The sequence below is a fragment of the Gigantopelta aegis genome, chromosome 3 (assembly GCF_016097555.1).
Source record: "Gigantopelta aegis isolate Gae_Host chromosome 3, Gae_host_genome, whole genome shotgun sequence".
Lineage (NCBI taxonomy): Eukaryota > Metazoa > Mollusca > Gastropoda > Neomphalida > Peltospiridae > Gigantopelta > Gigantopelta aegis.
The window spans coordinates 42,698,346-42,724,835 of record NC_054701.1 but is presented as its reverse complement, the minus strand read 5'-3'; the positions used below and the strand labels follow the sequence as shown (position 1 = coordinate 42,724,835).

General features: G+C 39.8%; 1 protein-coding gene and 1 long non-coding RNA gene across 2 annotated transcripts; one reads left to right on the top strand and one right to left on the bottom strand.

The window, feature by feature from the left end:
- The first annotated feature begins 555 nt into the window (after positions 1–555).
- Positions 556–15,744, top strand: LOC121390346 (mitochondrial tRNA-specific 2-thiouridylase 1-like). The gene is made up of 8 exons (XM_041522141.1): positions 556–779; positions 1,459–1,624; positions 2,441–2,625; positions 9,260–9,432; positions 12,063–12,116; positions 12,533–12,599; positions 13,083–13,183; positions 15,276–15,744. The coding sequence occupies exons 1-8, from the start codon at positions 695–697 to the stop codon at positions 15,618–15,620; spliced, it is 1,176 nt and encodes a 391-aa protein (XP_041378075.1). The 5' UTR covers positions 556–694; the 3' UTR covers positions 15,621–15,744.
- A 2,459-nt stretch (positions 15,745–18,203) lies between these two features.
- Positions 18,204–22,158, bottom strand: LOC121390341. The gene is made up of 2 exons (XR_005960197.1): positions 21,873–22,158; positions 18,204–18,500 (listed from the first exon to the last, which is right to left on the bottom strand). It is a non-coding gene; the product is annotated as an uncharacterized LOC121390341 (long non-coding RNA).
- Positions 22,159–26,490: the final 4,332 nt, after the last annotated feature.

The window sequence follows — 26,490 nt, the reverse complement described above, 5'->3', positions numbered from 1 at the left end:
ACGTCCGTTCTCTTACTTAGGCCTATAGGGCTTGCTATGCATGAAACGTTGAACTGAATATGGATTAGCTTGGGTCTATTTTGTAAAATGTGTCTATCTTCTGTGTCCAGAATAGCCTGCACCATCCCACAGACAGGATAGCATATACCACGGACTTCGATATAACAGTCGTGGTGCATTGACTAGAATAAGAAATAACCCAATGTGCCCACCAACGGGGATCGATCTTAGACCGACCTCACATCAGGCGAGCCCTAAATACTAGTGGTTTATGTCCGTCCTATCGCTGAGCAAGTCTCTTGTTCGAACAGTTCCGCAGTGTGTATCTTCAACATAGGTAGTGTTCTACCTATGTTTGGTACCGGGACCAATATTATCTTGCGACCCTACGATTAACCATTGTAAATTTGCACCGCCACTGTCTGTGGTCAGTGACTCGAGTGAATACTCCTTATTTTTTTGTAAGCAGTATATATTAGGTGCGCTTGAATAAGTAGGTGGATCACAATGAAACGTGACGTATAATACAAACTACAACAACACACGTGGGTTGTCTGCTATGAGGAAACTTCAATGTCAACATTTCAAATTTTTGAAAATGAAACGATGTAACTGATTAATCGTTTGTCGTAGTTTATTTTCGCATTTTAAGCAATCGTTTGTAAGATAGAAGCCGGTTTATAATTACAATGACATGAACAGAATCGTCAGGAGAGTAGCATGCGGAATTTCTGGAGGGGTAGACAGTGCAGTTGCAGCCCTTATTCTAAAACAAAAGGGTTAGTGAGTGATAACTGTCACAATAATTATGGCATGACACCACCTTATACTCCCCCAGACACATATTTTTGTTTAGGATATAGATTCTATTTTAGGTTTAAAATAACTTGATCTGTGTACATATAGCGTATTTCTATACAGTTTTAAAATATAAACTGTTTAACATTGAACAATGTCAACTTTTGGGTATAATATCCGCCCGGTCCCCTCCATTATTATTTTTAGTTAGGGTTTAGGGTTAGGGTTGGGGTTACGGTTAGGGTTGGGGTTAAGGTTAGGGGAGGGGGGGACCGGGCGGATATTTTTCCCAAAGACTAACAAAATACCAAATTTTTGACATCAAACAGCCAATGATTAATAAATCTATGTGGTCTGGTGGTGATGTTAAACAAAACAAACTTTAGCTTTAACAACCATCTATTTTTTACAGCCGATTGGGACCGTAAACCACTGACATTTTTTAATTTATAGTTTTGAAAGAGTTTTAATTTTTCGCTTAATACTGGAATGCTTTTAATTATTAAGGTGAAATAACCTTGACTGACTGTGGATATAGGACTACGAATGACTTATTGCAGTTTCAAGATGCTCTTACTGGAATACATGCCTCTTCTATAAATCAATCCAAGATCCACCCTTGAGTTGTATTATAGCTTATATTTTAACATTCCATTTTAGGGTATGATGTGTTTGGCTTGTTCATGCAAAACTGGGACATTGCTGATGAGACGGGGAAGTGCCAGGTAGACAAGGATCGCGACGATGCTCGGATGGTGTGTAGCCATTTGAAGATTCCATTCCATGAAGTCAGCTTCGTCAAGGAATACTGGAATGATGTGTTCTTGTATGTAAATTAATTTACAAAAGTGTAAACTCAGGTTTTCAAATCTTAGTTTATAGGCACTGGCCTTTGTTGAAAACTAGTTGCATTAGTTACAGATTTTTACTTTTAAATTAGACATGCCTGACAACTACTTACCATTTTGGCAAATCCAGTGTGTTTCTGATCATCCTGACATTTGTTAGATGCTCAAAATACAGTTAATGTTGAACAGAAAAGATGTGTATACATGTACCTTGAAAACTTTGGTTAATGATTTCGAATATGTCTAATAGAATTCTGTGCTCTTGCTAAAATATAATAATATATTTGAAATGACCCATCTACAAAAATAGTTTTTGTTGTACATCGTGCATATTTACATACTTTGACACCCAATAGCCAATGTATAGTTTTGTGCTGGGGTGTCGTTAAACATTTGGGTTCGTTCACTTGTTCATTTGTTCATTCATTATTGTACAACACAACACATTTTAAACAAATGGCTATGTGGTGTCTAACATGGTTATTTTGACATTGGCGAGAGATGGGAGCGGGAAGAAAGGTGATGAAGAGAGGAGTATATATTGTTCTGTCAGTTGGAAAGTACATATTAAAGATGTCTTGCTACTGTAATGATACAAGTAGCCTATGTGATGGCAAGGGTTTTCTTCTATCTCTCCCAACCAAGAGTCGAAATAACCATATCTTTGACCCCAAAAAGCTGTAGTTTAAAATTTGCTGAGGTGTCATTAAACAGACAATCCTTTCCTTTAATGAGCATGTGCTGGGCTGTCATTAAACATTCATTCATTAATGAGCACGTATTTTTGTTTACAGATCAATGGTTAAAGAATATGAACAAGGTTTTACTCCTAACCCTGATGTCATGTGCAACAAGCACATCAAATTTGATGCTTTCTTCCATCATGCCATTTATAAACTAGGTGCCGACGCAATCGCGACAGGACATTATGCCAGAACAAGCTGTGGTTTTCATCTTGATAAAGTGAATTATAATGAAGGTTTGTATTAAATTGCCATTTTGTGTCATCGGAGAAACATTGTGTGTATTTGGAGGGAGGCACTTACCTGTTTTGAGATCGATCCCCGCAGATGAACATATTTTGCTATTTCTTGTTTCAGCTAGTCACTAAGTGCTTTACAACCTGTGTAACAAAGGCCATGGTATGTACTATCCTGTCTGAGATGGTGCATAAATAAAGGATCTCTTGCTGTTAATTAAAAAAGGTAGCATATGGTGTGGCAGCAGTGGGTTTTCTCTTATCTGTGTGATCATAACTATATATCTGATGCCATATAACCACAAATTAAATGTGTTTTGTGCATTGTGAAATGAAACATTTCTTTCTTTGCATTTGGAGGTTATATTTTGTCAGTGAAATTTTAGAAAAAAAAGGTTGCTAGTAGTCTTTCGGTGAATAATTTAGTTTCTGCACAACTCCGATCCATTGGATGGATTTCTTTGTTTCATGTTTGACACCCAGTAGCTGGTGGTGTTACACGTCACTTTATTTATTCATCGATTCATTCCATCATTTTGTTATTTCCTTCGTTGGCAATTGGTACTTGTTTTCGTTTTAGGTTAAAGGCTAAGTTAAATAATCACAAAGGTACCAATCTACATATCATCATGAGTTATCTCCCTTACCAATAATATCCCTAATAACTTTATATTAAATTTTTTTTATATATAGAGGCATAAATAACGCAATGTGTATTTTACTGAATATTTACTTATTAAAATGTTTTATCATGTATATTTAGCATGTGAACATTAGTCACTTTTGTTTCGTGTTTTATAACATGCAAAAGCAATCATTTGAAATGTGTATAAATTTGTTATGTGATATAGTCTTATTCAACTTACTGTGCTAGCACAACAAATATGCTATTCAACCTGAGTCATACCTACACACTGCAGAATTCTCTCCCTTGCCGGATATGTGCAATGCTATCCTTGCACGGGCTACCTGTAACTTCATTCTCAATTCTGCAGTCCACCTGTTAAGCTTTGGCAAAAAGTTTTCTTTACTTGTAATTTTGTGTTTGTTTTTTGGTTGAACTTGACATACGGTTGGTAGTTGGGAATTCTGTGTTGAATTTACCATGTCCGACGCGAGTTCGTTGACAGCTAGCGCACGGAAAGTTTGTGCGCGTGATGGTTGTCCATTTCCTTTACGACGTAAAGACACACACGTGTTGTGTCCGGACTGTCGGTCTTGTTCTCAAGACCGTCAGTGTGATATCTGCGCCATGTGGTCTCCTGACCAGTGGGTTCGGTTCGGTTCGCAGACTCAGGTTTCGGGTACCAGCAAAATCTTGTCGTCTGCTTCGGCAGTAGTCGGCAAGTCGGACTTAGTGGTTAGGTCCCATAAGTCTGTAGACACTTCGAAAAGTGTCCGGAAAGGGGGGAAACACAAGGGTGTTTCTTCGTCGGTCCGTGTTACGAGTACAGTTACAGATACTTTGGGAGCGCGCCCCCCCCCCCCCCCCCCCCCCCCCCCCCCCCGGGCTTCTATTGTGACCGTGGTACGTGAGCCGTCTTCGTTAGTGATGGCGCCTTCTTCTGTTTGTGTGGCTGCGTCGCCATCGTCGTTACGGTTACCTTTACAAACAGAAGGGGGGCAGGGTGGAGTCGTCGCGGCACCACTTTTGACGACTTCATCGGTTACCGAGCACATGCACTCCGTTGTGCGTAGGTCCACTGCTTCGTCCGCAGAGCAGGTGGCCCCGACTTTGCCTTCGATTGCTGACAGTCGCTTCGGCACCTGAGCATTCTCAAGGCCCGAGGAGAGTTCTGCCAGTTTGCTTCGAACTGAGCCAGTTTTTCCGATGCCGGGATCTGTCTCTGATGGCATCCCGACCGATGTTTACCGTTGGGTGGAGGACTCATCCCGTTTGGGTCTTCCGTTTGCATATGTTTACCCCAAGGGTCCTCACAGTTTGCACCGTCTTTGGTCCCTACCTCTTCGACTTTACTCGATAGAGGACGAGGTTCGCGCAGATACCCCTTGGCTGGGGGTACTCTGTGGCCGCAAACTCCGACCGTTCCGCACTTGGCGCAGGAACGACCGTTAGGCTTTCAGGAAACGTTGTTTCGGAGTTTTGTGGAATTTTTTAACGCTTCGCCTCAGTTGGGATCATTGCTTTCGCAGACGGGACCGTCGGGTGCGGCTCCCATACCTCCCCTCCCCTGGTTTTCCGCCAAAACCAGCAGAAACTGCGTCTCGACAGCAGTTTGACGATGCAGTTAGGGATTGTCGTTCGGTTCCTATTGTTTCCGTCTCGGGAGACGCTGCCCCAGGGGCGTCTCGATTAGGGGGAGGAGTCCATATAGATCTTCGGGATCCAGTGGACAGTGACCTGGCTTCAGAGGAAGCGTCGGTTGGACCGGATTCTGTCGCTGACCCAGCTCTCTCTCACTTCGGTTCGGAGATAGAGGAGGAGTGCGATTATACGGCGGTTCTGGCTTTTGTCAGGGACCAGGTCCGACAGGTATGCGGGGACGCTATACCTCAGGTTGAGGCCCAGCCTACATTCAAGGGTGTCTCCTTGGGGAATCGTTCTTTGAATTTGGTCACTCCTCGTGAGGAGTCGGGTTTACCACTTGCACAGGAGGCGCACAGTTCACTTTGTGACTTTGATGTGTTGATCACTGGCAGTGATCGTATCCTGGGTGTGGGTGTTGATGAGTACCCAACGGCACTGCCTACGGGGAAAATCTTAACGGGAGCGCGCATTTTTCGTGCCGACTCCTATGAGATGGGGACGGATTTTCTCGAACATCCGGCGGTCGTTCCCGCTAGTGTCCGAGCCGCTTGTTCCCCATCGCCGCATGTGTCATTGCCAATCGCGGATCTGGAATCGTTCGAACGGCTGGCTAAGTCGATGTTCCAGGTTAATAACCATTTAGGTACGTTCCTATATGGCTTGGATAAGGCTGTCGAGAGCCTTCCCGCGATGGCGAAAGGCTGTTTGGAGGCTGCGTCAAAAGCCTCTAAGCATATCGCTCAGTTATCTGGCCGATTGTTTGCGAACAGTCTTTTGTTACGGCGTGACCATTACCTGGCGGAAAGACGCATACCTCCATGTCCCGGTGCACAAGGCGTTTTGGAAGTTTCTGCGCTTCCTGTTTGACGGGAAAGCGTACGAGTTTCGTGTGCTCCCGTTTGGTTTGGCGACGAGTCCCCATGCTTTTACACGTGTGGTAAAAGCGGTGGTAGGTCATGTTCATTTGTTAGGGGTTCGAATGCATACCTATCTGGACGATTGGTTGATCCCAGCTTTGTCGCAACAGGAGTGTCATACCAATGTCGGATTGGTTTTGGACACGATCCTCCAATTGGGTTTTATTCCCAATTGGGTGAAATCAGAGTTAACGCCGGCTCAGATTTTCACATATCTCGGAGTGGTCTTCGATCTTGTGGTAGCGTCGGTTCGTCCCACCGATGCGCGTATCCACAATTTCCAAACGTCGGCGCGACGTTTCATGGGGGGGGGGGCAAAGTACTACGGTACGATCTCTCCACGTGGTGTTGGGCCACCTCGAATCTCTGGCCTCATTGATCGTGCGGTTCAGACGATTCAAACGACCACTCCAGTGGCATTTGTCCCCACGGTGGGACGGTCACAATTGGGACACGATAGTGCCTCTGGGCCCATGGTTCACTCATCCGATACAGGAGTGCCTGTCGGACAAGTGCATGTCCCTATCGGTTCCGTTGCACCCCCCCCCCCCCCCCTCCCTGCTCCGGATCTGATCCTGTTCACGGATGCGTCGCTGCACGGGTACGGGGCGCATCTGTTGGATCAACACATTTCAGGGGTATGGAATCTCTCCGAGAGGAAGCTTCATATCAACTGTTTGGAGATGGAGGCAGTGCATCTTGCCTGTCTTCATTTCCGGTGTGTTCTTCGACACCGTCGAATTCTGTTGAGATGAGACAATACGTCGGTAGTGGCATATCTCAATCGTTGGGGTGGAACCAAATCGGAGACTTTGGGTCGCAAAGCTCTTGCGATTTTGGAATTCTGCGACCAACTAGGGACCACTCTGTGGGCGAAACACATTCCTTCATCGGTGAATGTGTTAGCAGATGCCCTCAGTCGACATACCCCTGTTCAGACGGAGTGGATGTTGAACAAAGGGGTGGTTGCAGCGGTTCTTTGGGTGTGGGGCAGTCCACAGGTGGACATGTTTGCCACACGGTTGAACAACCAATTGCCGGTATTCGTGTCCCCAGTACCGGACACATTGGCGTTGGAGTACGACGCGTTAAGTATGGATTGGACGGGACTGGATTTTTATGCCTTCCCTCCTCCTATCTTACTCGGCAAGGTGTTGACCAAAGTGGTCCAGGAACCTTGTCACGTGACGTTGATAGCTCCTCTGTGGGTGGCGCAGCCCTGGTTTCCACAGCTCCTGTCACTGTTAGTGGCAGTCCCGTTCCGGTTACCAGTGTTGTCCGATCTACTCAGCCAGCGACTGAGTCAGACGGTGTGGCATCCGAAGCCGGAGGTCTTCCGGCTTCACGCGTGGAGGTTATCAGGGCTTCCTTGCGACGCAGAGGTTTTTCGACAAGAATTGCGCATCTCGTCTCTTCAGCAAAGCACAAATCTACCGAGTCGGTTTATCAGTGTCACTGGCGTATGTGGGTTCGTTGGCCGAACGCACGGGATTTCGATCCCTTATCGCCTACTGTCAACAATTTAGCGGAGTACTTTCTGGCGTTAAGGAAACTTAAAGTCACGACAGTGAAAAGTCACAGAGCTGCGATTTTCACTACTCTTAAACAGTGTGGATGTCGTGACTTTTCTACGAACTTGGTGTTGCATCATTTACTTAAATCATTACAATCCACGGTTGAACGACCTTTCATTATTCCGAAATGGAATGTCTTTCTGGTGTTACATGCTCTTAAAGGTGCGCCTTATGAGCCGTTGAGGTTTGCTAGTCTTCATGCCTTGACGTGGAAGACTCTGTTTCTGGTTTCACTGGCAGCTTGTCGTCGGATCAGTGAGATACATGCTTTTTTGCATGACTTGGTTGATTACAATTCGGACGGGTCTGTCACTTTACGTACCGACCCTATCTTTGTTGCTAAAAACCAGTCTCGGATAGACTTCTTTGCCCGGTGAGAGCATTGAAGTATTATTTGGAGCGTACGAAAAACCGGCGGCAGGGTAAAAAGAGATTGTTTATTTCTTATACCATTAGGCCGGGTGATGTCACAAAAAATGCTTTGTCTCAATGGATAGCAGCTACCATCCAGCTAGCATATGAGATGGCGGGTGATCATGTGTTACGGAATTTCTCTGTTAAACCACATGAGATCCGGGCCATTTCTGCTTCCCTGAATTTTCATGACTCTTTAGATATTATAAAGGTCATGAATGCAGGGTTTTGGAAAGGACGGCCCACTTTTGACCGTTTCTATTTCCGGGATATGGCGGTTGGTCCTGACGGTACGCGTAGGATCCAGACAGTCATTGCGGCTCAACACGTCGTGTCTGTGCGCAGGGCAGTGGAAAGGGGTCGACCTCTTTTCCGTCCGACTGCCATCGATTCACGCTTCGGACATGTTTAACACTCCACCCTTTTCTGAGGGATGGTTTTTTTGTAGTGTTGTCTACCGTTTCCTCTCCCAGGGGAGATGTTTTTCCTCCCTTTCATGGGGATGAGTTTTTCTTTTGGGAAGCCCCTTTTTATTCCCAAAAGTTTTTTTGACTCCTTGTTACCGTATGTCGTGGTTCGTCCTATCTCCATGTCATTACTTCAAAGGAGCTTTTTGGGTACGGGTAAGTCCTCTATTTTCTTACCTCCTCCCATTAATGTTGAATTCACGTGCTCTAACGGTGTCATTGCACGTCCGTTATAGCATATTTGTTGTGCTAGCACAGTAAGTTGAATAAGACTATTAGAAAATTTGTTTCTAATTTTCATTATTATTAATACTTACCTTGCGCTAGCAGAACAAACTATACCTCCCACCCACCCCTATGAGGCTTTCCCTCGGTGGGTGGACTTTGAACCGAGAATGACGTTACAGGTAGCCCGTGCAAGGATAGCATTGTGCATATCCGGCAAGGGAGAGAATTCTGCAGTGTGTAGGTATGACTCAGGTTGAATAGCATATTTGTTGTGCTAGCACTAGGTAAGTATGAATAATAATGAATAACAAATTTTCTAAGTTTTTCTCAAATTAATGTGACAAGTTTTTTCTCAAAATAAATTCATACACATAAGAATACCATAAGGGGCCTACTACAAAGTACTTCCACTAAAAATGTTAAAACGTTTTGGTATGTTTCATCAATATCCAGCTTCTCCCTATGAGGTCGTAAGTCAATAACTGGTCACCCTAAAAAGGTGGAGCCGTTGCAGTTTTTCTAAAACACCAGATTTTAAATGTTGGTACAGCCCATAACAATGGTCCTTTTCAATGATTTATCTCTACCTGTAGAGATGAATAAAGTTTCAAAAATAAATTCATAATATTTTTTTTTTTAAACCTGCATGACCTACCCTATGTAATTTTCTTTTCAGCCTAATTTTGTCATGTTTGATCCTAAACCATTGTCCCGATTTCGCTGTTATTACAATAAATGCTTTAAAATGTATTAACTATTTTTCAGGTGTCAAATTGCTCACTGCGGTTGACAGTGCCAAAGATCAGACTCTCTTTCTGTCACAAATTTCCCAGGATGCCCTGCAAAGGACAATCTTTCCCATTGGTGATCTCACAAAAGATGTTGTGAAGAAAATCGCTGTACAAGCTGGGTTAGCCAAAATAGCTGAGAGAAAGGAGGTAATGCCTTAAAACAGAAGTTTTGAAAATATTATTTTCAATATTGCTTTAACACTAACATTTTTAATAGGTGTTTGAAAACATATTGTTAGTCCCCAACTGGTCCAACCAGAGGTGGTTTTAGGTTTTGACTCCATCCATCTGTCCATCGGTCTCTCTGTCACACATATAGTTTTCAAGACTTTTTTTTTCGCAGTGCCTCAAGATAGTAAGCTGAAATTGTGTGTATACACATGTATCTGTATTATGTACAGTTCATGGCGATTTACACAATTTTGACAGAGTTATGATCCTTGAACTTAGGCAATAAGAAAATGTGTTGTGCCCATAGGGGGACATACATTGTTTTAGCAGTACTCTCAGAATGCTTGCTTGTATTGCTTTAAAACCTGACACTTTCATAATGAAGTATTTTTGATGAAGGAATAGCCTATGTGGCCGGAATAAGTTTCTCCTCCTGTAAGTCATCTGTCACAGCCATGAGTAAAAGTGTGTTTAACAGACCCTCAACACATTTTAAAGTTTGACTATTTTGGAGTCCAGGGCTTCTGGAATTGTTATGAAAATCTACTAGCCACGGGATCAGTGATTTAAATTTTTTAATAGCCATGATTAAAAATTCACTAGTCCTACTTTTAAAAGTAGATAAATTTTACTAATAGGAATAATATAAGTTGTAGGTGCATCACGAGGGGTATATGGTTTTTTATGTACCCTCTGTGTGTTCTTTTACCCCGAGCCGAAGGCGAGGGGGTAAAAGAGCACACAGAGGGTACATAAAAAGCCATATACCCCGAGAGATGCTTCTACAACGAATTTATCTTGCCGACATGTTAAACCATATAGCCAAATAATCAAAATAACGCCAGAAAATAATTGTTAACAATTTATTAACGGAGCCGTACCACGCGGACGCGAACGAAACCACTTGCCAGTGACGAAAAATAGTTCCGTCGATAAACGAGTTTTTAACTTCAAATGTTTGTAATACGAAATTGTCTGAAACAGATATTAATAACAAAAATAAAAAACACTTTTTTTTTATTAGAAATGTATGTAGTAAAAAAATAAAAATATTAAAAAAACAAAACAACAACAACAACTGTTGCTAATCGCGCATTAATACAATAACACCACGACCGTAATTAGGTGGCCGAGTTCAACATTGCAGCTTTTAAAAGTATTGAAATAGTGTATTTTATAGTAAAAATAAAATTAATTATGTATACTTGGTTGATTATCAATGTTATTTATAATCTAATTATTGCTTTAGCATTAACTGGGGCGGCTGGAAACTGTTGGAAATTACAGACGGGGTATAAGAGAATTTGGCTCCGCCCACAGGGGGATAAGGGATTTGTCCAACGGCAAACAACCAATGGGATTAAAGAATTTTACATGAAGGCGAGATAAATGGATATGTCACCTAAAGAAGGAGATAAGAGTTTAAAACCCTTAGATTTAAGGGGAGGAAAGGGTAGGATATTCACATTTACGAAATAGACTTAAACGCAGCATTTCACAAAACAAAATTCACTAGCCATCAGGCATGGTGATGGTAGTTATTTACTAGCCCAACACTGAATATCACTAGCCATGGGAGTGAGGCTACCATAATCTAGAAGCCCAGATAAATAAATGTTTATTTTCGAACACAGCATCTAACTGTATAAATACATACGTGTGTGTGTTTGTACTTGTGTTTGTGTATGGCTGGCAAAAAATGTACAGGCATGGTGATGGTAGTTATTTACTAGCCCAATACTGAATATTACTAGCCATGGGAGTGAAATCTAGAAACCTTAGAGTCTAGTTATGTTTTTTAACATTCTCCCACACTTTTCCCACAGACAGGATAGAACATACCCCAGGCTTTGATGCACCAGTTTGTATGGCAGGGATTGAGACGGGGGTGGAGGGGAGGAGGAAGGCCAAGTACATTGTTGATGATTGATCCACTGACCCATTGCACCTCAGGTAAGCATTGTACCAATGAGGGGGTAGGGGGCAGGATTTAGCTCAGTCCGTATATTACTTGCCTGAGATATTTTTCTGTGTCTCACCCAGTGCCCAACAACTGATATATCAAAGGCTGTGGTATGTACTGTTTTGTCTGTGGAAAAATGCATGTAAAAGATCCTTTTGCTGCTAATAGAAAAATGAAGCGGGTTTCCTTTGAAGACTGCATGTATGTTTTAGAATTACCGAATGTTTTAACATCCAACGGCCAATGATTAATTAATCAATGTGCTATAGTTGTGTCTTTAAACAAACGAAACTTAATTTTCTATCACTTAGCTACCTGTACATCCCATCCCATCCCATCCCATCATGTTCACAATGTATTAAACCACATGTACCTGACAACTGCTGATTAAATAATATGCTGGTATGTGACCCGTCAAACATTCCTTTCTTTTTTTATATTATTTAATTATATAACTAAAAATACAACATCTGTTCAAATTTTGCAAATTTCTTCTGGATGTCAGATATTTGATATGTTTAATTAGTAATATATTGTTTGTATTTACACGTACATTAAACAAATATAAAGCTTTCATTTATAATATTATTCTGCAATATGTTTCAGTTTTGTCATGTTTACCGATAATATGTATTTATTTCAGAGCATGGGTATATGTTTCATTGGCAGCAGAAATTTCTCAAAGTTTATTGAAGAGGTAAGCTACTTTGGAGAAACATTTATTGTATTAACTACTATAATTGGAAACATGCACACAACTGAACAAATACAAGTCAGTGCCAGAACTGTACTAGTCTTAATATAATGTGGGACAGGAATCTAGGAACAGTAATATGGTCTTTAATCATGTGTCTGGTGCCACATAATCATAAATAATATGGGTATTTTTAAATTAAAAAGGGCACATTGCTATATTTTTTGGGTTTATGTACCCCACCTTTACTCCTAGATAGTTATGACCCTGAGTACGTGATTACAGAATAAATGATATAACTTGCAAATAATGAAAGACATCCGTGGAATTGTGTCCTCTTGGCTGGTAGTTTGGTGCAGCAGGCACTGGAGTTCAGTTATCATGATTTCTTTGTCATTCATATGTTATCTGTGTTTCAGTACATTGAGCCCACTGAAGGTGACTTTGTGCATGTGGAAACAGGAAAGGTTGTTGGCAAGCATAAAGGTAAGCCATGCTTGGTTTTTTCTTGGACTTTATGAACTAAAGAGAGAACAAACTATTTGTGGTCTAACACCTATTAATGGTTTCATTACTTCTTTTTTTAAATTTTATTATAATATTATGTCATTAACACTTGTTTTACCATAGTATACAGAATTTGGCTTTTTTCACAATGTTAATATTAGATGCAGCTTAAATTGTTGTGATGCGAGATTTTCAGAGCACCGCATAAAATTATCCACTGTTGCTGAGATTCTAGTAAATAACTGTTATAGAAGAGGGCTTCGTAAGTTGTCAAACTTGTGCCCGATTCTTTTGTTTTTTGTACAATAAAATATGTTTTCAATTAATCAATAACTGTTAACTGACTTTTTAAAAATTAATAGGTTAGAGAGGGTGGTACGAGAGTTTTCATATTTTCATTAAGATGTATTGGTTTTGAACAGTATTAATTCATTACTACAGCATGTTAGCTTGATCCTACAGGTACCCATTACTGGACCCTTGGCCAGAGGGCGCTGATCGGAGGATTAAGCAAAGCCTTCTTTGTTGTGGAGGTTCATCCAGACACACAGGAAGTGATAGTGGTAAGAATTTACATATTTAGCTTCTGTTTCTGTCAGATTTCACACAAACGGTCATTTGTAGTAGTGTGTTGTTTATGAATTAGCAAAATTACAGAACTGAAAGCCTGTTACCCATTATGATGTAACATAACCATTACCATTAAAGAAAAACACTTTTTCGATGAGTTCTGATGATCACCGGGTTTTGAACTGAAAAAGTGTTTTCTATAAAATTTTAAAATCCTGAGGCGTGGAATATTGGTTCAGAATCTTGTGTCTGAGGGATGAGAACATTACTTTGCCAAGGCGCCTATGGTACTGTCACTACAACCGCTGTAATGCAGCTATAGTTGTTCATGTTGAGAGTTGGATGAAATTTTGGGATTGATTATCAGTTGCGATGGAGGTAGCTCAGTTGGTAGAGCACTCACCTATAATGCTTGGGACGTGGGATCAAAACTCCTCAGCAGACCAATTGGGTTTTTTCTCTTTCCAAGTAATGTTACACGACAGGTATACCAAATGTGGGGCACTGGTTCGAATAGGCATTTTGGTGGAGTGCAATCATCTCAAAGAAACAAGAAAAGGTATATTTGAACTTTTATGGCATTTTCTTCATGATACTGAATTTTATTATAAATTTAAATATTACATATCTGTGATATTTGTATTTTTGGCACAGTCCTTTACACTGTGTTTTAATTTAACTGTTGCATTTTTATCCTGATGTTGATCATCACATTCCTTTTGCATTTACCATAGTTTGACACCCAATAACCGATGTATTTTTCTTGCTGGGGTGTCATTAAACATCTATTCTATTCTGGTTGGGATGGGGGTAGGGGAAATCAATGGGTCTTCCGAGGAGGTTTGATCCTACGATCCAAGTATCTCGGGTGAGTGCTCATTTGAGCTAAATCCCAATGAAAAATAGTGCCAGCTTTACTAATAATATCTTATGTACAATGTGTCCTTGATGCCCAAGTTAAAGATATGTTTGACCTAATTATGGTAATGTATGACATAACAGCAGCTGTCGTTCTTAACTGACTGTTTAACAGAAAGGATCAATACATTTTAACAGGTAACAGGTGCTTATGATTACTAATAGGATGAAATTTTATTTAATCATTATAGGATAGGCTAATGTTTGTAATATGTATAAATTGTGTAATCACCTTGTTATGGTACTAGTTGGTATTCAGTCATTGTACTTATATGTAAATAACTGAAACTTGAAATCATAAGGCCTTGTATAACAAGGAAGTCAACACCCATACAAGCAGAGAGATTTGGAGAAAGATTTCCTAGGTAAAGATACATTTTTCATGATGGCATGTTCATTGTTGTACTTTGACATCACGATATGCAACAAAACCTGAAATTGATTTCCATCAATTGCATGGTGATGGTGTAAATGTATTTGTGGTGTTTAACATCATTTAGCCACATTCACTGATATGGTAATACTGATCTTAAGTGTCTTTAACTATAAATTGTCAATGGATTCTGGAAGGGTGTGTGTCTGAATTTAGATGATGTTTCAGTGTTCACCGTCTCTTGTTCTCTGCTTGACAAGCTTGTAGATAATAATAATGTTCGAAAATGTTCCATGAAATGACATCAGAATGACAATGGTTAATAAACAGAATATTTACAGGGTTGTAAGAACCCTGTAAATATTATGTGTTCTGGAAAATCCTTAAATGTCCATGAATTTTGTGATTTTAAAATCCAGGCCTGGAATGACTTGGAAAAAGCATTAATTTTTTTTTTTTTGCATCTTTACTTTCGCGAAATGTTTAACCTGTCTAAATTCAGACAACAATTTGTTATAAAAAAATTAATTGATTGAACATTTATGTCCCTGTTAAAAAAAAAAAAAATCCTGGAAATATTCTTGAATCTTATGTTTTTTCAAGTGTAAGAACCCTGGAATACCCAACATGCTACTTGGCAATGATGTTTAACTTACATTTTATCAAAGACTCTTGAGGACAACATCAGTTCACTCATACAAGATCCATGTAAACAGGATTATCTCTTAAAGTTTATTATAACCAGAGTTGGTTGGTGGGGTTAAAATAATGATATTTCACTGTTCGTATTGCAGGCCCCTGGAACAGACCATCCTGCTCTCTTCTCTCAGAGTTTTAAAACCGAGCTTGCTCACTGGATTCATCAACCACCTGCTGAGTTTGTCACCAGCTGTAAATTCCACGCCAGCTTCCGGTACCAGCACTCACATCCACTGATTGGCTGTACTGCTGAAAAAACTGACGCCGACTCTCTCGTCGTGTTTCTTGATCAGCCGATGAGGGCAGTAACACCAGGGCAGTTCGCCGTGTTCTATCAAGGAAACGAGTGTTTGGGAAGTGCAAGGATAACAGAGGGCGGACCTTCATTTTATGCACTGAACATTAGAAACAGGATTAAGATTTCTAATGATTTTAGTTAAGGAAGGAAGAAGAAGAAGGAAATGTTTTATTTAACAACGCACTCAACACATTTTATTTACGGTTATATGGCATCAGACATGGTTAAGGACCACACAGATATTGAGAGAGGAAACCCGCTGTCACCACTTCATGGGCTATTCTTTTCGATTAGCACAGAGGATCTTTTATATGCACCATCCCACAGACAGGGTAGTACATACCACAGCCTTTGATATACCAGTCGTGGTGCACTGGCTGGATTTAGATAAGGAGCTAAATCAGCTCAGAAGTGTTCTTGAATGGATCACATATATAGTAGGGTGGAATGAGAATGAAACCCCAGCACAAAAATACACATCGGCTATTGGGTGTCACACAAGGTTGGGTGGGGTGAGAGTAAATTTTTCAGATCGTATTGCCCATAACGCAAATGACTTGAAAGTGTTTGTATTAAAAGACATTTCTGCTCATGCAGTAATACTGGTGTCCTCCTGGGCCAGGCCTTTCCCTACAGCTTACTTTCCTTTTATTCCTGACTCTCAACAGCTGGTCTAACCCATGACATTACTAACTTGGTGGTAGGGAATATTGAAGGATATTACAGATGCCTTTTAACAATGGTGTGGAGTGGGACGTGGCCCAGTGGTAAAGTGCTCGCTTGGTGTGCGGTCATTGTGGGATCGATCTCTATCAGTGGGCCCATTGGGCCATTTCTCGTCTCGGCCAGTGCACCATGACTGGTAGACCAAAGGCCGTGGTATGTGCTATCCTGTCTGTGGGATGGTGCATATAAATTATCCCTTGCTACTAATGGAAAAATTTAGTGGGTTTTCTCTCTAAGACTATTTGTAAAAATGACCAAATGTTTGACATCCAATAGCCGATGATTAATAAATCAGTGTGCTCTAGTAGTGTTGTTAAACTTAACAAAATTTAACTTTAGCAATGACAGTGACAGAAATGTGTTGACTGAACAGTCTTAGAAGTGGTTGGACCAAGTCCATGGCATAAGCTGATGTATGGTATGGATCGCCACAAGAGACGAGGACTGGGATGTGTTGAGATTAACAGAGAAAAGAAGGACTGGGATGTGTTGAGATTAACAGAGAAAAGAAATTGACTGCGACGAGGTGCTGTCAGATGGGAAGAAATGTGATGGATATCGATGGGGAGAAAGGAAAGCAGACCGTGACCAATTCAGCTGTAGCAGAACACGGAGGATATGTTATTTACCTTTGATGTCATGATAAATTAACGAGGCCTAAATTTTAATATTGTTTGTTTTTCTAATGCATTTTCAAAATGCTTAGTAATATATTTTAATATTAAATTATTAATCTATTTTGTTTTGTATCTATTTTTACATTTTAGATTTACTGTGCTATTAATAATAATATAATGAGAATGATAGGCAGAGGTTGATAGATGAGAAAGATGAATGAAAGTGTGAGCCAGCTTCGACGGGATATGAACCACTGTCGTCAGCTTGATTACCATATTTCAGATTAAAATCACATTGTATTTAATTTTGTGTTTGTTCACAAATCCATATTTTACAGGGTTTCTGCCCTACCCATATTATTTTGCAGATTTTACTTTTTTGTTAACCTTTTAACAAAATTAATTACTCTTATCATTACTGTATGATTTTCTTAACCCTAAACGTAACCCATTTTCTTTCTTGGGGACGCCCCCCATAAACTGTGGTTGCATTCAAATCCATAATGCCATACCCAAAAAGTTCTTTCAGGCAGAAACACTGTGTTATATTGTTTTCAGTAATTAATAAGTCTGTGTATAACTGCAGTAAATCTGATTTTATAACAGTACTTGATTAAATTGCCATGCAACCCTACACTTTTAAGCTGAAGGCTAAAGACAAAACAGTTTCATAGCCGACTGCAACAAGATTAGGATTGGACTAATATATCCATTTGAGGGCTGGTTTTAGCTCGGTCGGTTGAATGCTTGCTTGAGGTGCTTGTTGTTGCAGGATCAAACCACCTCCGTGGATTCATTCAGCTGATTGTGTTTTTTTATCTCAATCCACCCAGTGCACCACAACTGATCAAAGGCCGTGGTATGTGCTTTCCTGTCTGTGGGAAAGTGCATATAAAAGATCCCTTGTCGCATTAGGAAACATGTAGCAGGTTTCCTCTGATGACTACGAGTCAGAATTACCAAATGTTTGATATTCAATAGCCGATGATTAATTATTAATCATTGTGCTCTAGTGGTGTCGTGAAACAAAACAAAGTTTAACTTTAATATATCAATTTGAATGGCTAAATCATTTAATGGAAAATATGGTTATATATAAGCTAGGTTTAACTGGGCCTGGGTATGCCCATCACTTTAGAATTCTATTCGATGGGTCTTTGTCATGATGTTGGCCTATATGAAAATCAAATGAGAAACAATTTCTTGGATTGCTTTTATTTTAACTTTTAATTTATCCAATTGAAGTGGCTAGATCTTTAATGGAAAATATGGTTATATATAAGCTAGGTTTAACTGGGCCTGGGTATGCGCATCACTTTAGAATTCTCTGCGATGGGTCTTTGTCATGATGTTGGCCTATATGAAAATCAAATGAGAAACAATTTCTTGGATTGCTTTTATTTTCAACAGTTTAACATGATGCACTGATTATTCTTATGTTTTCTTGTTTGCATATCCAGCCTTTAATTATAATTATCAACAAAGTTGTTTTCTGTATACGCAAGTGCGTTCACTTGTTTGCTGTTCTACGTTGTGTACTTAAGAAAACTCAGTAAAGTGTGGGGCACATTTGTTAGCTCGATCTTTCCGGCGTTGACATGCCCTCCTACAGTAGAGCCAGCAACTGTGGTTGTTTTTGAAGAAATTCTGATCTGCGCATTGGGTGTAGACCGACCAGTCTGAAATAAAGAAAGTCTGATATAGCAGGGCTTATAGTATTTTTATAAAATCCACTAGCCATGGGATCAGTGATTTAAAAAATTTACTAGCCACAATTAAAAAGTCACTAGCCCTACTTTACTTTTAAGTTGATACAATTTTACTAAATAATAGTAATAATCAGATATGTGACCTAAATAGGAAGATAGAGCTTAAAAACACTAACATTGAGGGGTTGGGTTGGGGGGCAGGATATTCATATTTACAAAATAGACTAGCCGTCGGGCATGGCAATAGTAGTTATTTACTAGCCCAACATTGAATATCACTAGCCATGGGAGTGGGGCTAGTAAGGTTTTTACATGCCTGTGTTTGACAGGTTGTGGGGACGGAATGTAGCCCAGTGGTAAAGTGCTCGCTCGGTGCATGGTTCTTTGATCAATCCGAGTTGGTGGGCTCATTGGGCTATTTCTCATTCCAGCCAGTGCGCCACGATGTATATCAAAGACCGTGGTATTTGCTATCCTCTCTGTGGGATTGTGTATATTAAAGATCCCTTGCTGCTAATGGAAAAATGTAGCGGGTTTCCTCTGTAAGACTATATGTCAAAATTACGAAATGTTTGACGTCTAATAGCCGATGATTGGTAAATCAATGTGCTCTAGTGGTGTCTTTAAACAAAATAAACTTATAAACTAAGTCTTGTCTTTGACTGGTCGTATTATGGTATGACATTGTCTGTACGTCTATCTATCTATCTGTACATGTGCATGTCCGTCCATGAGCTTTACATTTCCTGAGCATATCTATCTTATCAATTCATATAGGATCATCGGACCTTGCATGCAGGTACAACTTGGAATGGCGGTGTGTCATGTACCATAACTAGGTCACTGTGACCTACTTTTCATGCATTATTGCACATTAAAAGATATCCTTGTCCAGGCGATATATTCTTAATCACTTCATATAAGATCATCAAACCTTGCATGCAAGTACAACTTGGGATGGCGGTGTGGGGTGTACCATAACTACATTGTAGGTCACTGTGATCTACTTTTGACAATATTATCACCGATACCCTTGTTTAAAATATATACCCACCATCCACAAAATAAAAGTTTCCTTAAACTATGTGGAAAGATGTGACGGGCCTACCAAGCACAACATTTTATTATGCTAACACAGAGGGTTTGCAACCACACCAAACATTTAAAATGCTTAAATACATGTGACTAAGGAAAACCAGTTTCGTAAATGAGGCCCAATATGATTCGGTAATAGTATTAAATTATAGAAATTGTTTATCTAGTTTTACACACTTAAAAATAGTGACTTTAAAATGGCGGCATCCTCAGAAGTGTTATTTATTAGTATCAGTATTCAGCAGTCTCTTTAAAGGTAGTCCGTGCACCACGACTGGTATATCAAAGGCCGTGGTAAGTGCTATCCTGTCTGTGGGATGGTACATATAAAAGATCCCTTGCTGCTAATGGAAAAATGTAATGGGTTTCATCTGTAAGACTGTGTCAAAATTACCAAATGTTTGACATCCAATAGCCGATGATTAATAAATCAATGTGTTCTAGTGGTGTCGCTAAGTGAAACAAATTTTAACTTTAAAGGTACAACCTTGCACAATATTTAAAACTCAGTTTTGTGCTAAAAATGGGAAATCTTCATCAATTGAATGTTATTTCTTTGAAATCTTGTGCATTTGTTTGATATTCTACAACTTATGTGGAAACAAGTATAAATGGTTGGTTGTAATCCGTTGAAGTGTTTTCAAGTGTCATATATCTTAGTGATTCAACAGGATTTGTTTCCTTAACATATTTACAAAACTAATATCGTCAACATTCTGGCTTGTGTTAAATAACCATCACAAAGAAAAAAGAAAAAAAGTTTGTTTTGTTTAACGACACCACTAGAGAACGTTGATTTGTTAATCATTGGCATTTGGATGTCAAACATTTGGTCATTTTAACATATCGTCTTAGAGAGGAAACCCGCTACATTTTTCCATTAGTAGCAAGGGATCTTTTATACACCATCCCACAGAGAGAATGGCACATACCACAACCTTTGATATACCAGTTGTGGGGCACTGGCTGGAACAAGAATGACCATTACATGTCAAAACACTGCATTGAAGGAAGGAAGGAAGTCTTTTATTTTACGACGCGCTCAACACATTTTATTTATGGTTATATGGTGTCGGACATATGGTTAAGGACCACACAAGTATTGAGAGAGGAAACCCGCTGTCTCCACTTCATGGGCTACTCTTTTCAATTAAGTCAGGTCAGGTCATAGGGTTTTACGTGCACATTCAGAACAAGCTGTTGTAGCGCACGCCTGTCCTGGGCACAAGAGCTGGCCTCGGCCAGCTTCTCCATCCAGGACAGGAAAGTCTTCAGTTAGCAACAAGGGATCTTTTATATGCACCATCCCACAGACAGGATAGTATATACCATGGCCTTTGTTACACCAGTTGTGGAGCACTGGCTGGAATGAGAAATAGCCCACTGGGTCCACCGACGGGGATTGACCCTAGACCGACCGCTCATCGAGCGAACGCTTTAAAACTGGGCTACGTCCCGCCACAAACACTGCATTGAATTTTTATACACATAATTTATTGCTAAGATAACCAAAAGCACACTGTATATGTACATGTATGTACAACTGTATGTACATAAAGAAAGAAATGTTTTATTTAACGATGCACTCAACACATTTTATTTACGGTTATATGGCGTCAGACATATGGTTAAGGACCACACAGATTTTGAGAGGAAACCCACTGTCGCCACTTCATGAGCTACTCTTCCGATTAGCAGCAAAGGATCTTTTATTTGCACTTCCCACAGGCAGGATAGCACAAACCATGGCCTTTGTTGAACCAGTTATGGATCACTGGTCGGTGCAAGTGGTTTACACCTTCCCATTGAGTCTTGCGGAGCACTCACTCAGGGTTTGGAGTCGGTATCTGGATTAAAAATCCCATGCCTCGACTGGGATCCGAACCCAGTACCTGCCAGCCTGTAGACCGATGGCCTAACCACGATGCCACCGAGGCCAGTGTATGTACATAAATGAACAATCTAATTTTAAACCAGAGGTACTGTATTATGGATTTTTTCAGTACTACATGTACCTGTATGTTTGGCTCTATTAGTACTGTTTAACATCCAATAACCAATGCTTAATAAATCAGTGTGCTCTAATGGTGCACTTTAACTATTAGTACTTCAACAAATATTTTCTAGAGATCGACCCATATAAAATAAAATGAAATGAAATGAAATAAACTAAATAATATTAGAATATCAGAACTACGAAACTAAAAAATAGTTCAAACAACAACAAACTCCCACATTACAACTTACTGTTCTTTCGACTAATAGATACTTCTTTGTGAGTACATTCGGAGGACGTCATATGACCAAATCCTAGGCACAGGTTCTCTGTAGAGAGCATGAAACAAAGAAAGAGGACTATTGCTCTGTTAGCCATCTTGGATGCATTGGCCACAGTAGCAATCAACTGTGATATTTATCCCATCTAGCAAGCCCCTGCATGGCACATGTTACGCCAAAGTTGATTTGCTGTCCATTTTAATCAAAATATGATATTTTATGACATCGATTTACACAGAGAAAAACTAAATTTAAAGAACAGATTTATTTGTCAACATAGTCAATGTGACAGAAAAGTTAACAGCTGGTGAATGTTACTCAATATTTTAACAATTTAAAAAAAGAAAAGAAAAAAAAGGCTTTCTAAATGATAATCATTTCCATGTAAAGTTGAGTCACGTCAATTCTGATTTTTCACTACCTTTTTTTTTGTACACACCAACAATATATTTTCACATTATAAAGTCTTTTTTTTTTATTAATTCTAAGTAGATATAAAGTTAAATCATGACGGACCAAAATTTATTTTAAAAATTACAATCGCATCTGGTTTTCTGGGTCTCCATAAGTAATATAGGGTCTCCACGAGCAATATAGGGTCTCCATGAGTATTATAGGGTCTCCACAAGTATTATAGGGTCTCCATGAGTAATATAGGGTCTCCATGAGTATTATAGGGTCTCCATGAGTAATATAGGGTCTCCATGAGTAATATAAGGTCTCCATGAGTGATATAGGGTCTCCACGAGTATTACATGTATAGGGTCTTCACAAGTAATATAGGGTCTCCACGAGTAATATAAGGTCTCCATGAGTAATATAGGATCTCCACGAGTATTATAGGGTCTTCACAAGTATTATAGGGTCTCCACAAGTAATATAAGATCTCTGTGAGTAATATAGGGTCTCCATGAGTAATATAGGGTCTCCACGAGTATTACATGTATAGGATCTTCACAAGTAATATAAGGTCTCCACGAGTAATATAAGGTCTCCGTGAGTAATATAGGGTCTCCATGAGTATTATAGGGTCTCCATGAGTATTATAGGGTCTTCACAAGTATTATAGGGTCTCCACAAGTAATATAAGATCTCCATGAGTATTATAGGGTCTTCACAAGTATTATAGGGTCTCCACAAGTAATATAAGATCTCCATGAGTATTATAGGGTCTCCATGAGTATTATAGGGTCTCCATGAGTATTATAGGGTCTTCACAAGTATTATAGGGTCTCCACAAGTAATATAAGATCTCCATGAGTAATATAAAATCACCGTGAGTATTATAGGGTCTCCAAAAAAAAGTTTGGTTTGTTTAATGACACCACTTGAGCACATTGATTTATTCATTGATGTCAAATATTTGGTAATTTTGACGTATAGGAAACCCGCTACATTTTTCTATTAGTAGCAAAGGATCTTTTTATATGCACCATCCCACAGGCAGGATAGCACATACCACAGCCTTTGATATACCAGTCATGGTGCACTGGCTGGAACAAAAAATAGCCCAATGGATCCACCGACGAGAATCGATCCTAGACTGACCGCACATCAAGCGAACACTTTACCACTGGGCTATGTCCCATCCCTCTGAAAACCTGTACAATGATCAGCTATAATACAATGGACCGGCCTCGGTGGCGTCGTGGCAGGCCATCGGTCTACAGGCTGGTAGGTACTGGGTTCGGATCCCTGTCGAGGCATGGGATTTTTAATTCAGATACCGACTCCAAACCCTGAGTGAGTGCTCCGCAAGGCTCAATGGGTAGGTGTAAACCACTTGCACCGACCAGTGATCCATAACTGGTTCAACAAAGGCCATGGTTTGTGCTATCCTGCCTGTGGGAAGCGCAAATAAAAGATCCCTTGCTGCCTGTCATAAAAGAGTAGCCTATGTGGCGACAGCGGGTTTCCTCTCCAAATCTGTGTGGTCCTTAACCATATGTCTGATGCCATATAACCGTAAATAAAATGTGTTGAGTGCGTCGTTAAATAAAACATTTCTTTCTTTTTCTATAATACAATGGACAATGTAGGACAATAATTTAACAGTAGATAATCAACGATATAAGTTAACAATAGTTATATGATCATACACTAGTTTCTCTTTTTAAGTCAACACAATGCTGAGCATATCAACCGGTTTTTACATTTTGGCATCCATGATCCGTGCTGGAATTAAAATGCATAATGCTTTTTTACTTTATTCCTTAGTCTCATCATAATCTAGTGTAAGTGTCGGGTACTCGGGTCCGGGTCGAGTTTGACCCTCGAGTACTCAAGTCCAGTATTTTGGTCTCATGGAGGCCCTAGATACCAATAATGCACCAAAAAGGTGTAATATCTTAAAAGTGTAGAAGCTTTAAGCAAATGCAGGTTGTAGGGGTTATCGGTTTGAAAAGGGCACTTCCTTTCTCATTCATTTTTGTAGGTGCTAATTTCAATGTGTACATGTAGGTTTGTTACTAGTAATTTTTTGTAGATATTAATTTCCTTAAGTTATGGCTTTTCATATTTATTGTCAAATTAGTCAATTTAATCTAAAATACTTCGTCCATGCCAGGCCAATGGCAGTAATATTATCCCCCCCCCCCCCAAAAAAAAAGGGAAAAAAAAGATTAAATAGATAAAATTAACATTGAATTGTAACAAGTTGCACAATTTACTCAAAAATACAAATAATGACTTGTTACTGTGAATAAATTATGTAATGATGATTTAATTTAAAAAAAAAAGGAAGGATATTCTATTGAAAATAGGATAAGAATGTAGCATGTATTATTGAATTTGGCTACTTCTCACCATTCATCTAATAATGAATGAAACATAATTCTCCATAAAATAATGAATGAATGTTTCACGACACCCCAGCACAAAAAATAGACATTGGCTATTGGGTGTCACAAAAGGTAACCATAAAATAAGGAAATATAACCAGTATATGTACAGTGCTTTTGAAAGAAAGAAAGAAATGTTTTATTTAACAACGCACTCAACACACTTTATTTATGGTTATATGGCATCAGATATATGGTTAAGGACCACACATATTTTGAGAGGAAACCCGCTGTCGCCACTACAGGGGCTACTCTTTCCGATTAGCAGCAAGGGATCTTTTATTTGCGCTTCCCACAGGCAGGATAGCACAAACCATGGCACTTGTTGAACCAGTTATGGATCACTGGTCAGTGCAAGTGGTTTACACCTACCCATTGAGCCTTGCAGAGCACTCACTCGGGGTTTAGAGTCGGTATCTGGATTAAAAATCCCATGCCTCGAGTGGGATCCAAACCCAGTACCTACCAGCCTGTAGACTGATGGCTTAACCACGACGCCACCGAGGCCGGTCCAGTGCTTTTGAAGTAAAACATTTATATTTCAGAAGCATAATGGCAGTGATCATACACTTGTCTGTGGCTATATTTTTGCAACATACTAATGATATAATTATGCAATTTACTGATAGCTACACTAACCACTGGTCCAATGGTGGTACTGGTCAAGTGGCTTTAGTGCCATGGAAACCATAACACGATTATTATAAATCTGCCATTAGCGTATTCAGTATCATATCTCCACACAAGAAAGTGCTTTACCTACTAGGATAATATATGGTTCCATCTCCATCTGGCTATCTCTCGCTCCAGCCAGTGCACCATGACTGGTGTAACAAAGGCCGTGGTATGTACTATTCTGTCTGTGGGATGGTGCATATAAAAGATCCCTTAGTGCTAATCGAAAAGAGTAGCCCATGAAGTGGCAACAGCGGGTTTCCTCTCTCAATACCTGTGTGGTCCTTAACCATATGTCCAACACCATATAACCATAAATAAAATGTGTTGAGTGCGTCATTAAATAAACCATTTCCTTCCTTCCTTCAATCTGTAGGACTGCCAGTTTATAGCATGCATGGAAAACTATAACCACTACACCATCATTGAGGGTGGTGACTAGTGACAGCTTGTTAAAGATCAGGGCCCCGTTCCACGAAGCGATCTTAGCCCTAAGATCAACTTAAGTGCATAGGGTAGCTATGCGCTTAAGGTAATCTTAGGGCTAAGGTCGTTTTGTGGAATGGGGTCCAGGTAGCTAAGCTCTTTACACAAACAACACTGATTCATAAAAACAATTTGTTGCTCTGCCTTTATTTTCAGCCATCTAAATTTACTACAAAGCGCTCCATTCTTCTTCATATTGTTTATGACTGTTGACAGTTGTACGTCAGTAAATCTGTATTGTGAGCTAGTTCCAACTGTATGCCAGTGTGCATTGTCTCATACTCTTTTTAATTCACAGTCTTATCTGAAGTAGTGCAAACAGAGCCGTTGTTTAGACCTTCTCATCATCCTGCAGGCGAACTTGCAAAAATCTTTGCACCTGTTGTTGCGATGGAGGAATCTTCTATTGAGACACTGGTTATATATGCCTATAACTGCAATACAAAATATTACGTTTGTGTCTCTCTCTCTTTTTATGTACAATGCTTTACATCCTACATGTTACATGTACATATATATGTATAGTCTGTTTGCGTGAAAAGGGAACCGATGAATTGGCATATAACTCTATAATGAATAATGTAAAA